This window comes from Hevea brasiliensis, chromosome 7 (genome assembly GCF_030052815.1).
Source record: "Hevea brasiliensis isolate MT/VB/25A 57/8 chromosome 7, ASM3005281v1, whole genome shotgun sequence".
NCBI lineage: Eukaryota > Viridiplantae > Streptophyta > Magnoliopsida > Malpighiales > Euphorbiaceae > Hevea > Hevea brasiliensis.
The window spans coordinates 1,248,061-1,264,858 of NC_079499.1; the positions used below are offsets into that span (position 1 = coordinate 1,248,061).

Consider the following 16,798-nt stretch of genomic DNA (forward strand, 5'->3'; position numbering starts at 1 on the left):
TTTGTAAACTGTTCAAATACCTACTTTGTCCGAATAACCCATCTTCAAGGCATTCTTTTTTTTTTTTTTAAGACTTGAAGATCCAAATTGTTTACCATTTAGTTCAAAAATTGGTCATGCCATATCAATAATAGTAATAATTAATTAGTTACTAAATTAAAATATAATTTATTTAAGAGTTATTGGCAAAAAAAATTAAAATTTTGCATTGATTGCTCATTTTATTCAATTTTTTTTTTAATTTTGGACAATTAACTAAAATTTTTAATCCAATTATCAAAATCAAAATTGGAGATTTTGAATTTTGCCTTAAATATTCAGCTTAAAAAAAATAAAATAAAATGTTAACCTTTTAAATAACAAAAGCACACAGCAAAGTTAAAAATATGTCGATTTTTATATTGAATTTCTACAAAATGCAATCATGACTAAAATTAAAATTTTTATTTAATCAATGAATATAACGAGAATTTTACCAAAATCAATGTTTGGTAGCAATGAAACTTTTTTTAGCCATTGCCAATATTAGAATAATTGTAAGCCAAAAAATAATTAAATTAAATGCAAAAAAAAAAAGGAGCTAGCAACTGAAATATTATTTTAAAGCTTTAATTGGTTTTTCTTTAAAATTTAGATTGGAGTTGTATCAATTATCAAATAAAATGATTTTTGCAATGTAATTGAAATACATATTTTTACTTTGACAAAATTTTCTCCTTTTTTTTTTATAAATTAAAGAAGTTTTTTTTTTTTTTTTTTTTGCAATATCAATTTCATGTATTTTGATTTTTTTTCCATGCACCAAAATAAAAAATATATATATATAAATATATATACATAAAAGTTAAACTCCTAAAACTATAAATAGAGTTTTTTTTAATTATTTTCTTTATTTTTTTAATCTTATGATATTTTTATTTTATTTAAAGCATATTAATTTTCAATAATTTATCAAATTTAATTATTTACTATTTTTAATTATAGTATTATTACCTAATGAGAATTTATTTTTAATTTTAAAAAATAGTAGTAAACAATAAATCAGTAGACAATCTTTTACTTAAAGAAGATAATTTTTTGATAATTATTTTTAAATATTAAGATAAGATTATAGACTTATAGCAAAAACTTTTTGCTTTCAATTTTATATTAACAATGATAATAAATAAATAAATAAATAAAAATCTGTTCAATTACAAAGCTTAAACTATTTTTATTTAATAATATAGTACGGTTTTTCAAAATCGATTTGGATTTATTTTAAGCAATTTTTTTCTAATTAATTTTAAGTTTAAAAAATTTTCTAAGAAAAGTAGAATAGTAAAATAAATTTCTATTTTCTTCATATTTTTATTTTATTTTCTAACTCCTTCTTTTTTCTAAGTTATTTTAGAGTTAGACTTCTATTTAAATAGAAATTTTTAAATATTTAATTATTTTTAAAGAATAATAAAAATTTTCTATGTCAAGAAAAAATTTTATTTGTTTATAAAAACTATTAGCCTTTTTTTTTTGAATTTATTATTTTAGAAATTATTTATATTACTTTTCAAATTTTAATGTAATTATATTGTAATAAATTTTTATCTATTATTTTCTTCTTCTTTTTTTTTAATTTTAAAACTTTCTTATTTTGTTTAAAATATATTCATTTTTAGTAGCCAATTATAAATTTGGTCCTTCATTGTCATAATATAAAATAATTAAAACTAAAAATTTAAAATTTATATAGTCTCTTAAATTAATTTAAATAATAAAAATATAATTATAAATAATATAAAGAATTAAAGATGTTTTGGATATTCAAATATTTTACCCCTTCATACATTTATATATATTATAGATAAATAGATTATATATAGATTATAGATAGACAGATAGATATAGATTATCAATTAATTGTATTTTTACTTTTCACTTGCTAATTTATTATTTTAGTTAATTATTTCTTATAAAAATTTATATTTAATTAAAGTTAAATATAAGTAGGATTAAAATTAATTTAAATAATAAAAATATAATTATAATTAATTTAAAGAATAATTGGTATTTTTGTCAAAACTAATGTCTCATCTCTCACTCTCACATTTATATATGATACAGAAATTATAGATTAATTGTTTTTTTTAATTTATTATTTTAATTAAAATTTTATATTTAATTAGAGTATAAATAGAACTAAAAATTTTAAATTTATATAGATATTAAAATTAATTTAAATAATAAAAATATATTTATAATTAATTTAAAAAAGGAAGAACATTGGAAAACTAATGTTTCCCCTTTTTCATATTTATATATAGTATAGATAGAAATATAGGTTATAATATTTTATTTAATCTTTTATTTTATTTTTTTCTTTTTTTTTTCATATACTATTTTTTTTTCAATATAGAAGTTTTTAATCATGGAAAAACGCACCAATAATAGTGTTTATTCAAATATTATAATTTGATATAATTTTTTAAAATATATAAAAAATAAAATATTTTAGTAATGAGCTTTAAATTTAGTAATATCGAATTTAAAATTCAGCAGAATCAATTATTAAAAAAAAAAAAACTTTGATTTCGGATATTAATGCTTGAATTGGGTTAGGCCTAAAAAAATGACTTTGGCTTGGGCTGAGCAACACTATATGGGAGTTGGAACTTATCCGGCCTGAGAGAAAGAGAGGCTGATTTTGGACGATTAATTTTTAAATATATTTTTCAGTTTTCTTTTTCCCATAGAACAATTGAAGGACGGAATTACATTCTATCAATAATTTTTTTTAAAATGTTTTTTCTTATTAAATCTAAATTAATCCTTACATGGTAATATATTTTTTCTCTAATTTTTAAATATTAAAAATTATTTACTTTTTTTAGTTAAAATAAAAACTAACAAAAAATAAAAAAAAATTGGAAGAACACCAACTCAGCAAGCCCAACAGATCAAACCTACAAAACAACGAACTCCTCGTTTTCCTCTTCTTCTTTTCATCTAGAACTGGAGAGAGGGTGGAATAGTTACCGGCAACGTTTAGCACAGGAACGTCTTCTTCCTGTTAGACATGCTCTTCATCATCGAACCCACCAGTAACTACTTCTTAGCCAGATTTGGTATGACTTGATGCAGCTCATGGGCAGTTAACAAGTTCACTTATCCATTGATGAAGAAGGAGAGTCCAAATCGCAATCACTTGATTCTCCTTTTCCAACTCCTATTTCATTTGCATATTATTCTCATTGACACCAAACATAAGCTTTATTTTATTTTATTTTTAAAAAAAATATAGTTATTTAAACTTAATTATAGAATTAATTTAAGTAAAAAAAAATATTTTAAACATATAATCTTTATTCCATTATTTTTCTGGCTTCAAAATTATTTCGGAAGAGTGAGACTTGGTAAAAGCACACCAGAGGATTAGGTGCAGCCATGCAGAGGTGCTGCTGCTGCTGCTGCAGGTTAATCTACAACTTCATCCTCACCACGTCATGCATTACGAAGCTAACTATGACCAGAGCCCCCATGTCTCAATTTTCTGTAACACATGTTTGGATAGGTGGAAAAGGAGGGAAAGGGAAATAACAAAAAGAAAAAAAAAAACTCGGAGTTTATTTATAAAGGAAAAAAGTTGAATAAAATTGGATGAAGCTGGCGTCTGCAAAATTTGACTGGACTAATGGTAATTATAATGGAGATTCTTACTTGGACGTGGGTTCTTGGCAACCCCAATAATAGTAAATATAATTTCTCTTGTTTAGCATTATTCTTCCAATTATTATAGAAAAAAATTTCTCTAAATATATTAATTAAATAATATTAAAATTTATTTAAAATTTAAATTAATATAACTTAATTAAATATATAAAATGAATATAATTTTAGAAATCGAACCCGATAGTTTCGACTCGAACCAGTCGACTGGCCACGAATATAAATGGATAGGGTACGACCATTTTTTTTCCCCCCAATGTTGACCAGTCACCCTTCAATAATACGATGCAATAAGTTGGACGTTAATTGTTAATTTGAGTGTTGAATACTGTTCTTCATTTGTGCCACATTTGAAGTTTCCAAAATCCTCTGCTTAAAAAAAAAAAAGTTTCCAAAATCCAGATTTTTTTTTTTTTTTTAATGATGTTGCACAGTTATTCTAGAAAGATCTTGTTTGCTTGGTGATTAATTTTCTCCGTTAAATATGAATGTAGAAAAAAGTGCATACATACTTTTCAAATGTATTGCATCATTATTGATGGGTTTAAATTTAATAATATTAAAATATAAATATAAAATTTTAAATTTAAATTTAAGTTAAAATTAAAATTTACATTCTATTGTTCTGCATGCATGTTGATACTATTTAATATTTATATTTTATTTTTATTAAATTTTTTAAATTTTTTTATTAATTAATATTAATTAATTTATTATTTAATTTTTTTATTTTAATAAAATTAATTAATTAATATCTATATTTTAAAAAAATTTATTAGTTAATTTTTATAATTTGATTCTATTGATTATTTAGTCTCATAATTATTTTTTATACCTAAATTATTTTAACTCTCTCTTATTTTTTTTTATTATATTATTCATTTCTCTCTTATTTTTCTATCTATAATTCTTATCTTTTATACCTACACTCTTTAATAATTTATTCTCTATTTACTTTCATTTATTGATAAAAATAGTATAAAATATCTACATAAAAAAATTAATTAATTTTCTTAAATTTCTAAATAATTAAAATAAATTATTTTTATATGAAGAAAACATAAAAATTATGTTTAATTAATTAAAAAATTAAAACAAATGTAAATTTAAATTTAATTTTTATATAGTAAAATTTTTATTTTTATTTAATAATATATTTTCAAAATATTATATTTTTAAAAATATACTAATTTTATTAAAATAAAAAATTAAATAATAATATTTTTTAAAATAAAAAAATTAAATAATAGTATTTTTTAAAATATAAAAATTAAATAATATTTTAAATAATATGAATAATGAAAAAAAATTAATATAATAATTTAATAATTAATAAAAATAAAATAAATAAATTAAATAATATATTTTTTATAATATAATAATTAAAAAATTAATTTTATTAAAATATAATAACTAAATAATAATTTTAGCTTGAAAATTAAAATTGCATACGGCAGGTTCATTTTCAACGATGAATCAGCATCTTGACTCAAAGCATGGAAAAACGAGGGATAACCGCAGAAAAAGGTTAAGATCTTTTAATAATCAGACAACAATTAATGCATTGTCTAATAGCTGCTCATCATAACAAGTCTAGAAATTTTAATTATTGTAACCTATAATTTAAATTTTAATTTCCATAAATTTTGAAAAAAAATCATCTACTTTGGTCCAACCCCATCTGTTAAAACAAGGCAGCTGAGCTCACTTGTGAAGCAATTTTGTAAAAATGAGAAGAAATTGATAGAACTTCAAATATATTAAATCTTCAAAGTTTAAAATGAATTCTCTGTTCCCATTGTAATTTAATTTTATAATAAAAAAGGACAATTTTGGAGAATGATGGAAAGGGAAAGATCAAAGACCGCAAATTAAATAATTTGTTATGATCAAAATTGGAGATTGGGGGAGCCATGTGATTATTGCGTTTGTTGGATGTGAGAAATGAGAGGCTGCGCCGCTGTCCTTATCCGACCAAATTTCAAACCACATGCGGCCATCAGTTCATATTCAAAGCCGCGTGCTCATTTGCAATAAAATTTAAAAAAAAAAAAATCCTCGATTAATTAATTAAGAAAATTATTTGGTAAAACGCCTGTGACCCAATGCCTCAAACTCAAATTAAAAATTAACAAGAAAAGAAACGTCTCGTTTGTCTTGCCCTATATAGTTGAACATGGACTAACTTTTCTCTTTTGAACAAATGGTGGGTTTAACATAAAAAAAAAAAAAAAAGAAAACACCAAATTATTTAATAAATCAAACAAAATTTTTAAAATAGGACAATTCAATTATAAAATTTTAGCTTGAAATCAAACTTTGTTCATCTCTACTGTCTTGTATAGTTTGCAAAAGTATACATTTTCAATATATTATAAATTTTCCATTATTTTACCATTTTATTTAATATATTGGTGTAATATCACCATTTTATACTATAATTTTTTAGTATAACAAATGGGGTGTTAATGTATGTTATGATAAAATTAATTTGTTGATTGGCTAATATTAGATTATCTTCTCCTATGTGAATGTGATCCATAATATCAAGGAAAAGTACTCATGTACGAAATAAGAGTTGGGTCAAAATCAACAAAAAAAAATTTATAAACTATGTTCTATGAATTATATAATTGTTTAAATTGCAAGGGTAATTATTTTTCTAATATTGTTCATGAAGTTTTTTTTTTTTTTAAGTAAATCGTAGGTATTTTCAAGTTAATTATATTTCAGTGCAGGAGTAAAATATTTTCAATATGATTTTTTTTTATTTACAAGGGTCAAATGCTCGGCTTTATTAAAAAAAAATAAAATATTTTATCATTTATATCAACTTTATTAATTATTTTCAAGTTATTTTGATAGGTAAATTATTAGGTGCACTTAAAATATGCATACTTTCACTCATAAAATACTGAGTTTTATATTTTTATTTTTATATAAATATGCATTACACTTTTTTTTAATACACTTTATAATTTATCACTTTCATGTTCGTGTAATTTTTTTATTTTTTGCTTCAAAAATTCTATACGGTATAATTTATCACTAATTTACGTGACGTTTACGACACCAAACAAAGGATAAGAGGAGCTGAGACTGTGAGGTTATTAGCCATCACAGCCGCCTCTCAAAGATCTCCATAATTTATTGCTTTAATAGCTCGGCAGGCGGCAGCCACTTAACTCTCACATATTCCTCTTTAAAAAGTCGTTCCTCTCGTCTTCCTCCTCTAATATTTTCCAATGGAGAATTTTGCATCATTTTTTCCGCTTTCATCTTCAGCAGCAGCAGAAACAACCATGTCATTGAACGTGGGTAGTTCTCAAGGTTTTACAGACTACTTCCAAGTTAACAAGGAAAATGGGTTCTTGGGCTTGATCCAGGAGATGGAGGATCATCAACATCATCATCATCATCATGTGATGGGTGGTTTCAATGGTAACAATAGCAACAATTATATCAACTTGTCTTCTCAGAATAAAAGCTTTGGTGGGTCTGAAAATGAAGAGAAATTATTGGGGAAGAAGAAGGGATCGGAGAAGAAAATAAGAAAGCCTAGATATGCCTTTCAAACAAGGAGCAGAGTTGATATTCTTGATGATGGGTACAGATGGAGAAAGTATGGCCAGAAGGCTGTCAAGAACAATAAGTTTCCAAGGTCAGCTCTTAATTATCATCTATATATACATATCAATATCTTACTTAATATTTCTTTAAAATAATATTGATCTAGCTGATTGGAGGGAAAATTATATATGTATTTTGGAAAGGATAGAAAGATTGATGAATAAAATCAACTCCATTGCAAGCATATTGATCATGGGTTATTCTACTAGCTTTAGGGTATGTTTGGCATTACAAGACATTTTACTTGTTATATTTTTCTTGGAAAGAATAGAAACAAACAAAGGATTAATCTTAAGACATATGATATGAGTAACTTCATAGTAAATTAAAGGTTAAGATTTCAAAATGCATGGAGAGCAATTAAAGAAGATCGTCCATGCGTATGTGTTTAAGTGATGATCGACTTCTTCACCTTGTTTGAACTCCCATTTACCAACTATTATCTAACCTTGAATTTTATGAACATGAATCATATGTTTCGTGGAAAATTGGTATCTCAACCCTCTTCTAGATTAACTTGTTTTGAGCGTCAAACATATGATGTAGTGTATACAATAATTAAGCTTGATTAATTGTCCTTAATTACCATTAATATGATTAATTAATTAATTAGTTTGTGTTTTTTTATTGCTTGTAGAAGCTATTACCGGTGTACTCATCAAGGGTGCAATGTCAAAAAGCAAGTTCAAAGATTGACAAGAGATGAAGGAATTGTTGTCACAACCTATGAAGGAATGCATTCTCATCCAATTGAAAAATCTACTGATAACTTTGAGCACATCTTGAGCCAAATGCAAATCTATGCACTTCCTTTTAATTAGTCCCTTAATCTCCAATACAAGAATTAACATTTAATATTAATTTCTTGTACATTAATAAATTATGTAATGCTTTTTTTTGTATAATCCTTAGTCCGGGGATTAGCCGATTTGATTAGTGTGTAACTCTAAGAGATTAATGACTCAAAATCCTTTTTGCTTGAATCCCTTAAACATTTTTAATGTGTATAATTTTAATACTCTTTTATGCATAATGCAAACATTAATCATTAACCGATTTATCTAATTTTAGGTTCACATATTTTTTAAATGAAAAAATATTTAATTTAATAATTAAATTAAATCAAAATAAAAATGAACTAAAACTAAGACCCAAACTCATTGTGAATCCATGGTTTTAAGAAATCAAAGACTAAGGATTTTGACTCAAAATTTGACTACCTTGAACAGGTAGATGCTACTCCAATACTAGGAGGTTTGAAATTTGAATTCTATGTAACATGTTGAACGGGATTCTTTGCTTATTTAGTTCTTAGATTTATGTAGAAATTAATTGTTTTGTCCGTGTACTACGTTGATTATTTATTAATTTATTTTTATTAATATAAATTACTATATATTTTTATATTTAATATTTTTAGATTAATTTTAGAGATGTACAATTATAATATGACAAAGGAAGTTTTATAATACTTGAAATTATAAATTTAGAAATTCTTAAATTCTTAAAAAAATATAGTAAATAAAATTCTAAATGATTATCACTTTTATATTTGAGATAAGATTTTATTAATTGAAATTTAAAATATTTAAATAAAAGATAATATTAAATATGATAAATTAATTTTTACATAAAAATAAAAAAAAAAGTTTTATTACCAAATACAAAGAAGATTGTGAAATTGAGTAATGATTGAGCTGATTCTATTTATTTTGAAAATTAATAAATTTCCCATTAATTTTATTTCTTATTAAGTGTGTCTCATGTTAATTTGTTAAGTCACTTTTATAAAGTTATTAAGACTTAATTTTAATATATATATATATATATATACACTAATGGGTAGAGTTCAATAAAAATTATCTTATTTAAATTTTAATTTGATTAAAAATGTAATATTTGAACTTGTTTTGTAATTAATAATGCATATAAAAGCATGCCTTTTATTGATAATTTATATTTTAAAAATTTAATAATTATATAAAATATTTAAATTCTATAAATAATTATATTGGAGCGATTACAATCCCTTATTCAATTTGTCAACAAAGCAATTGAAGCCGAATAGCTTTTAACTTTGTGGCCACGAAACGACAACGTGCTTGATGCTTCATAATCAAACGTGTCACCTTCATTCCCCTCGCAGCCAGAGTCCAAAGCCACCCGCCGTGAAAGGTGACAACAAAACGAACCATTGAAACATGTAATATTGATGAATTTAAATAAACTCAACACTATTATTAAGGTTAAGATAGTAATTACCTAATTAATTAATTAATATTTGTCATTTAAGGAAATCATATTACATGCATTAGCAAATTCAATTTTGCAAAAAAAAGTAAAAAAAATTTATTAAAATACAAAAGAAAAAAATGAATTTTAGCGAAATAATTCAAAGGGTATTTTTTTTATTATTTCAATTATAAATAAAATTTTAATTGAAGATTTCACAAATTTTTATGATAATTTCACATATTATTAAATTATATTTACGATCACTAAATTATATTTAATAATTTAAAGATTATTTTCGTAAATGCAAAGCAGCAAAAAAAGAAAAATGCATATTCGGCTGGCTAAGGTTACAATCGTAATTTATGACCAACTGCGAGGTCTATTAGCTATCCAAGTCGCTAATAGGTTTGTTTCGTTCGCAGCAAGTAGCAGCCCGGCTCTACTCAATTCCCACCAGGACACTGAAACCCGATACAAAACCCACTCTCACACAGAGAGATTCCTTTCTGGTTCTCCTATTTTTCCAATTAGAGACTTGGCTGATGCTCAATAGCTGCGATGTGCATTGATTTCTATGGGCTATAGATATAATTGATATTGTATCTATAGATTTTTTTTTTAAAGAAGAATCACTGGCCATGGCTCTCCCCCTCGGCAAGTTAACCATCCTTGTTGGTGCAGGTACGTACAATTTCCCCCATCTCTAATTCTTCGCTGCTTCGATTTTGTTTCTTCTGTTTTCTTATGATCACAATTGGGCCTGAATCCCCCTTTTTTTTTTAATATATATATAGTTTTGTTGGGGATATTTGTTATGGAGCAGAGTACATAGGGCTTTTGATAAACCCTAGGTTTGATTTTGATGTATTTATTGATGTGGTTGGATTTATGAAGGTTAAGATTTTGCTTTAGTGATCTTTTGGTTCAGTGTTAATTACCAACTTACTTAGCTAGCAATGTCTCTGTTTTTGCACTCTTGGTAAATTTTCCATTTGTAATAATCGGTAGTGAATACCTATACTTGTTTAAAATTTATGGAAGTATGGTTTATTTAGACTTCGAACAAACGAAAATCTCTAGGGGGGAATTTAGCTCATTGAAAAGTATGATATGTTACTTATTTCAGATATTGATCGAGGTATGCATTTTTAGGCGTTTTATTTGTTTGAGCGTTTGTGCCTATGATTAGTTCATGCATTTTGTTTTTTGCACTCTATTTTTTTCATATTAACACGAAGCTTTAATGCACTTTCTTAATACTGGTTTCTCACCATAGTTGTTTATAGACATAAAGGGCAAGGCCAGGAAGTTGAAACAATATTATTTTCTTAGGAAGTGGGTGAGCTTGTTTAGCATTGTGCCATTGAGGCCTTGGTGTTTCTCCTATTCTTCCCCATCGCATTTTGCCTTATTTTCTAACTTAATACTTCATCTTCGCTTGTTCTTTTTTATTTTTCATTTAAAAATTAATATTGATTTTTTGTTTTGGGTCAAGTGGAAAAATTTTATGGCTCAGTGAATTTATCTCGTGCCTTTTAGGTATTATTGGCTCAGTTCTTGCAAAAGAGGGGCGCTTGTCAAATGTGTCTGATTTGGTTTCAGGTGCATTCAAGGTAATTGTAGGACCGAAGTCATTTTGAGCTCTTTTAAATGCATAAAGTCAAATTGTATTGGTTCTTTACTTTTATTCTTTATTTATAGAGTAAGTTTAGACTTGTTTGCAGGTTTCTCTGTTACTTTATGTCATGGGAGTTTCATGTACATATGTCATAGAAAAGCTTTCCACTTCTTATCTCTTTATCTTCTTATGGGTGGGAAGACATACATGCTTTTAGGATGAGAAGACTCGGAAATTAGTTATTTGTCATGATAATCAATTAATCATTTTTTTTTTCCTTTTATTTAGTGACGGATTCCATTCAGAGCATTCCTTACCGGTTCTGATATTGGTTTGAGGCTCTTTACTTAGTTCAATTGTGCAGAGATAATGCTTAGTTGGTTTCCTGGTCTTTATTAATCTAGGATCTTATAGTATAGAATTAGTTTTGCTTTATATCATGATCTTATATCCTTTTTCATGATAACATGATCTTATATCCTTTTTCATGATAACATGATCTTTGTCAACCTTTTATGCATTTAGGCTCATATTTTGTGGTTTATGTAGGACAGATGCAAATTGATATTTCATGGAGCCATTACATACAATATGTTCCCTACAAGTTTTGTTTGATCTTTACTATCCTCATCTTCTTAGACCTTATAATTTCATTCAAAGTTTTGTCTAAAATTTTCAATCACTCATAAGCTTTGTTTGTTTTGTGTAAAATATTTCACTGGAGAGCATTTTTTGGTGTTTGGGTTCCATAGGAAATTTGGTTAGTGGAAAAAGTTTTCTTTTGTGGTATGGTAAACTAAGACATTTTCGGACTTCCACAAACACATAAAAAGGAAAATCTAAGTCTTTGTTGTAGATTTAGTGTTACAACTAGAGAACAGAATATTTTGTTGATCAAAACATTTTTTCCAAAGTGGTTTTCACAGAGCTTTAGTCTGTTTAATGCCAATTACTAATCAATTTGTCTTTTATTGTAGATTGCTTTTAAGCAAATTAGACAAGATGATTCTACCTCATCAATTGGCAAGCCACATAATGATTCTTTGATGGCTCAGGTTTGCATGTTAACCTTTTTGTATTGGATTTTATTTTAATCTAATTTCAGAAGCATGGTAGCTTGGATGTTAATGAATGTACAAATAATTGGCAGCTGTTTGAGGATGCATGGAAATATGCACTTCCTTGAAAATGGATTGTTGTCGTCTGCTATTATGTTTACCAAGGCTAATCTTTTTTATTGAAATTTTAAGTGTTCATTTTTTTGCACACGTGCATGCATGTGCACAAAACAATCATTGAATGAGAGCAGAATTTCATTAGGTGTGATTGTTAAGGACCAAATTTACTTTTTCTTTTCTTCTCAAATGTGCTTATCATTTTATGAAACAAGACTATCTCTTCTTTGGAAATTTCTGCTAGAAAATATGAATGTGGATCCTTTTTTTGACTTTTATAGGTTAACAGTCTTCGGCAGGAGCTGCAAATGTTAGCATCAAACAGATCAGTTACAATTGTAACTGCAAGCGGGACAGGTTTGAGTTTGTAATATTTTGAAAAATGTCAAAAAAAAAAAGGAGAAAAATTCCATGACATACCATTTCTTGAGAAGTCTTAGGGTGTCTTTCTTACTGCTGCTCTTGAATTTCATTATCTAACTACAGAACAACTCTCTATTATCTTTGTTGAAGTTTCTTGGTGATATATTGACCTTTGACTTTGCACTTTCTCTGGGCTGTTCTTAGATGTATTCATAATGTGCAGGTGCAGGTGCAAGTAAATATGGTATAATTGTTGTCGTGGGTGTATTTGGATATGGCTATGTTTGGTGGAAGGTGATGTTCTTGTTTCTACAAGTTTTTGTGGAATAATTGATAAGAAACTAAATACAACAACGAATGCATACAATCCAAGGCATCTTACTGAACTTCACTAAATCTTAATCTTGTGTTAATTGGGAATTGGCAACATAGTTCCTTCCCCCTTCCATTCTGTCCTATCTATGGCAACTAGTTTGCTACAAAAATTTACCTGTTTGATATTGGCACAGCATATGGAGTTAGGTTGGTATGGTCATCGCATGCATGAATAAATCACAACAGTCAGTTGCTTTTCAATTTGTTCTCTCTGCTGAAGCTTATGGTAAGGTGGCTTGTTTTTTAATTTGGCTGCTTTGGCAACCAACTCTCTTTATTTTTCTGGAACATCATATGAATTATGAAGTGCAATAACCACAAAGATTTTGCTCATTAAATCCCAAGCTATGTTACAGTTTGGTATGAGCATCTTAGATGTGTATGTGTTTATGGTCAAACTCGCCTGTTGACCAATATTTTCATAGATCTTGCTGCTAATTAGAATTATCCATGTCAAAATATCCATGCCTGATATGGGTACTTTAGGGTGGTAACCATGTTGTCAAGATCATGAAATTTTTTGAGAGGTTTGAACTGTTGTATAAGCAAATTCATCAATTAAGATTGACTGTGAAATCCTAATCTTTTATTTGAATGCACCATGGGTGTGAAAAGTAGATGTAATGGTGTGTTTCAGATGCATAATGTTCTTTGATGTTGGCTGATGTTTTGAATCGTTTTATAATTTCAGGGCTGGAAACTTCCAGACATGATGTTTGCAACAAGACGAGGTTTATCCGATGCTTGCACTTCTATAGCCCAACAACTTGAAAATGTTTATGCATCAATCAGAGTAAGGGTCGAATGAATGCTCGGCTTTATTCAAAAAATATAAAATATTTTATTATTTATATCAACTTCATTAATTATTTTCAAGTTATTTTGATAGGTAAATTATTAGGTGCACTCAAAATATGCGTACTTTCACTCATAAAATAGTGAGTTTTATATTTTTATTTTTATATAAATATGCATTACACTTTTTTTTAATACACTTTATAATTTATCACTTTCATGTTCGTGTAATTTTTTTATTTTTTGCTTCAAAAATTCTATACGGTATAATTTATCACTAATTTACGTGACGTTTACGACACCAAACAAAGGATAAGAGGAGCTGAGACTGTGAGGTTATTAGCCATCACAGCCGCCTCTCAAAGATCTCCATAATTTATTGCTTTAATAGCTCGGCAGGCGGCAGCCACTTAACTCTCACATATTCCTCTTTAAAAAGTCGTTCCTCTCGTCTTCCTCCTCTAATATTTTCCAATGGAGAATTTTGCATCATTTTTTCCGCTTTCATCTTCAGCAGCAGCAGAAACAACCATGTCATTGAACGTGGGTAGTTCTCAAGGTTTTACAGACTACTTCCAAGTTAACAAGGAAAATGGGTTCTTGGGCTTGATCCAGGAGATGGAAGATCATCAACATCATCATCATCATCATGTGATGGGTGGTTTCAATGGTAACAATAGCAACAATTATATCAACTTGTCTTCTCAGAATAAAAGCTTTGGTGGGTCTGAAAATGAAGAGAAATTATTGGGGAAGAAGAAGGGATCGGAGAAGAAAATAAGAAAGCCTAGATATGCCTTTCAAACAAGGAGCAGAGTTGATATTCTTGATGATGGGTACAGATGGAGAAAGTATGGCCAGAAGGCTGTCAAGAACAATAAGTTTCCAAGGTCAGCTCTTAATTATCATCTATATATACATATCAATATCTTACTTAATATTTCTTTAAAATAATATTGATCTAGCTGATTGGAGGGAAAATTATATATGTATTTTGGAAAGGATAGAAAGATTGATGAATAAAATCAACTCCATTGCAAGCATATTGATCATGGGTTATTCTACTAGCTTTAGGGTATGTTCGGCATTACAAGACATATTTTACTTGTTATATTTTTGTTTGGAAAGAATAGAAACAAACAAAGGATTAATCTTAAGACATATGATATGAGTAACTTCATAGTACATTAAAGGTTAAGATTTCAAAATGCATGGAGAGCAATTCAAGAAGATCGTCCATGTGTATGTGTTTAAGTGATGATCGATTTCTTCACCTTGTTTGAACTCCCATTTACCAACTATTATCTAACCTTGAATTTTATGAACATGAATCATATGTTTCGTAGAAAATTGGTATCTCAACCCTCTTCTAGATTAACTTGTTTTGAGCGTCAAACATATGATGTAGTGTATACAATAATTAAGCTTGATTAATTGTCCTTAATTACCATTAATATGATTAATTAATTAATTAGTTTGTGTTTTTTTTATTGCTTGTAGAAGCTATTACCGGTGTACTCATCAAGGGTGCAATGTCAAAAAGCAAGTTCAAAGATTGACAAGAGATGAAGGAATTGTTGTCACAACCTATGAAGGAATGCATTCTCATCCAATTGAAAAATCTACTGATAACTTTGAGCACATCTTGAGCCAAATGCAAATCTATGCACTTCCTTTTAATTAGTCCCTTAATCTCCAATACAAGAATTAACATTTAATATTAATTTCTTGTACATTAATAAATTATGTAATGCTTTTTTTGTATAATCCTTAGTCCGGGGATTAGCCGATTTGATTAGTGTGTAACTCTAAGAGATTAATGACTCAAAATCCTTTTTGCTTGAATCCCTTAAACATTTTTAATGTGTATAATTTTAATACTCTTTTATGCATAATGCAAACATTAATCATTAACCGATTTATCTAATTTTAGGTTCACATATTTTTTTAAATGAAAAAATATTTAATTTAATAATTAAATTAAATCAAAATAAAAATGAACTAAAACTAAGACCCAAACTCATTGTGAATCCATGGTTTTAAGAAATCAAAGACTAAGGATTTTGACTCAAAATTTGACTACCTTGAACAGGTAGATGCTACTCCAATACTAGGAGGTTTGAAATTTGAATTCCATGTAACATTTTGAACGGGATTCTTTGCTTATTTAGTTCTTAGATTTATGTAGAAATTAATTGTTTTGTCCGTGTACTACGTTGATTATTTATTAATTTATTTTTATTAATATAAATTACTATATATTTTTATATTTAATATATTTTTATAAGTATTTTATAAAATTATACTAATGATAAAATTTTTAATTAATTATAATTTTATTTCAAGTGATAATAAATAAATAAGTTGACTAATAAAATATATTTCAAATTAATTGATATTTACTTAGCAGCGGATTCAGAAAAAAAAAAATTTCGGGGTCAATATATAAATAAAATATATAATATATTTGGTATACTAAAAAATAATATATTTAATGCTCATATTGTAACACCCCCATTTGCATAGCCTTGTAGATTTCACTGTTTCGGTGATCGGTGTCGGCCAGGACAATTAAGGGGATTAGAACCACACTTAAGTCAATTAGAAAAGCTATAAACACAAATAATTAGTAATGTTCAATTAGTTGAGTATAAATAAGAAAAATAGAACAGAAGAAGTTAAACGAGCCGAGAGTCACAGCGATGAGTGACCTCCTCGGGAACGACTGCGAAGTCATTTTAAACTCAAATTTCGAACCGTAAAAAGTGACGCTGCGGTCCTTATGACCCTTATGAACACAGTGGAAAAGAGAAAATCACGAAAAAGAACTGTTAAGCCAGTCAAATAATTAGGTCAGGGAGCCGGAAGAAATATTGGATTATTTACAAACCGGGATGAACCG

General features: G+C 26.9%; 3 protein-coding genes across 3 annotated transcripts; all 3 read left to right on the forward strand.

The window, feature by feature from the left end:
- The first annotated feature begins 6,820 nt into the window (after positions 1 to 6,820).
- Positions 6,821 to 8,400, forward strand: LOC131181455 (probable WRKY transcription factor 75). The gene is made up of 2 exons (XM_058149580.1): positions 6,821 to 7,366; positions 7,973 to 8,400. The coding sequence occupies exons 1-2, from the start codon at positions 6,951 to 6,953 to the stop codon at positions 8,154 to 8,156; spliced, it is 600 nt and encodes a 199-aa protein (XP_058005563.1). The 5' UTR covers positions 6,821 to 6,950; the 3' UTR covers positions 8,157 to 8,400.
- Positions 8,401 to 10,045: 1,645 nt separating this feature from the next.
- On the forward strand, positions 10,046 to 13,909 carry LOC131181615 (uncharacterized). Its single transcript, XM_058150471.1, has 6 exons — positions 10,046 to 10,251; positions 11,110 to 11,183; positions 12,166 to 12,243; positions 12,645 to 12,720; positions 12,950 to 13,020; positions 13,793 to 13,909. The coding sequence occupies exons 1-6, from the start codon at positions 10,209 to 10,211 to the stop codon at positions 13,907 to 13,909; spliced, it is 459 nt and encodes a 152-aa protein (XP_058006454.1). The 5' UTR covers positions 10,046 to 10,208.
- A 330-nt stretch (positions 13,910 to 14,239) lies between these two features.
- Positions 14,240 to 15,741, forward strand: LOC110638129 (probable WRKY transcription factor 75). Its single transcript, XM_021788572.2, has 2 exons — positions 14,240 to 14,786; positions 15,397 to 15,741. The coding sequence occupies exons 1-2, from the start codon at positions 14,371 to 14,373 to the stop codon at positions 15,578 to 15,580; spliced, it is 600 nt and encodes a 199-aa protein (XP_021644264.2). The 5' UTR covers positions 14,240 to 14,370; the 3' UTR covers positions 15,581 to 15,741.
- Positions 15,742 to 16,798: the final 1,057 nt, after the last annotated feature.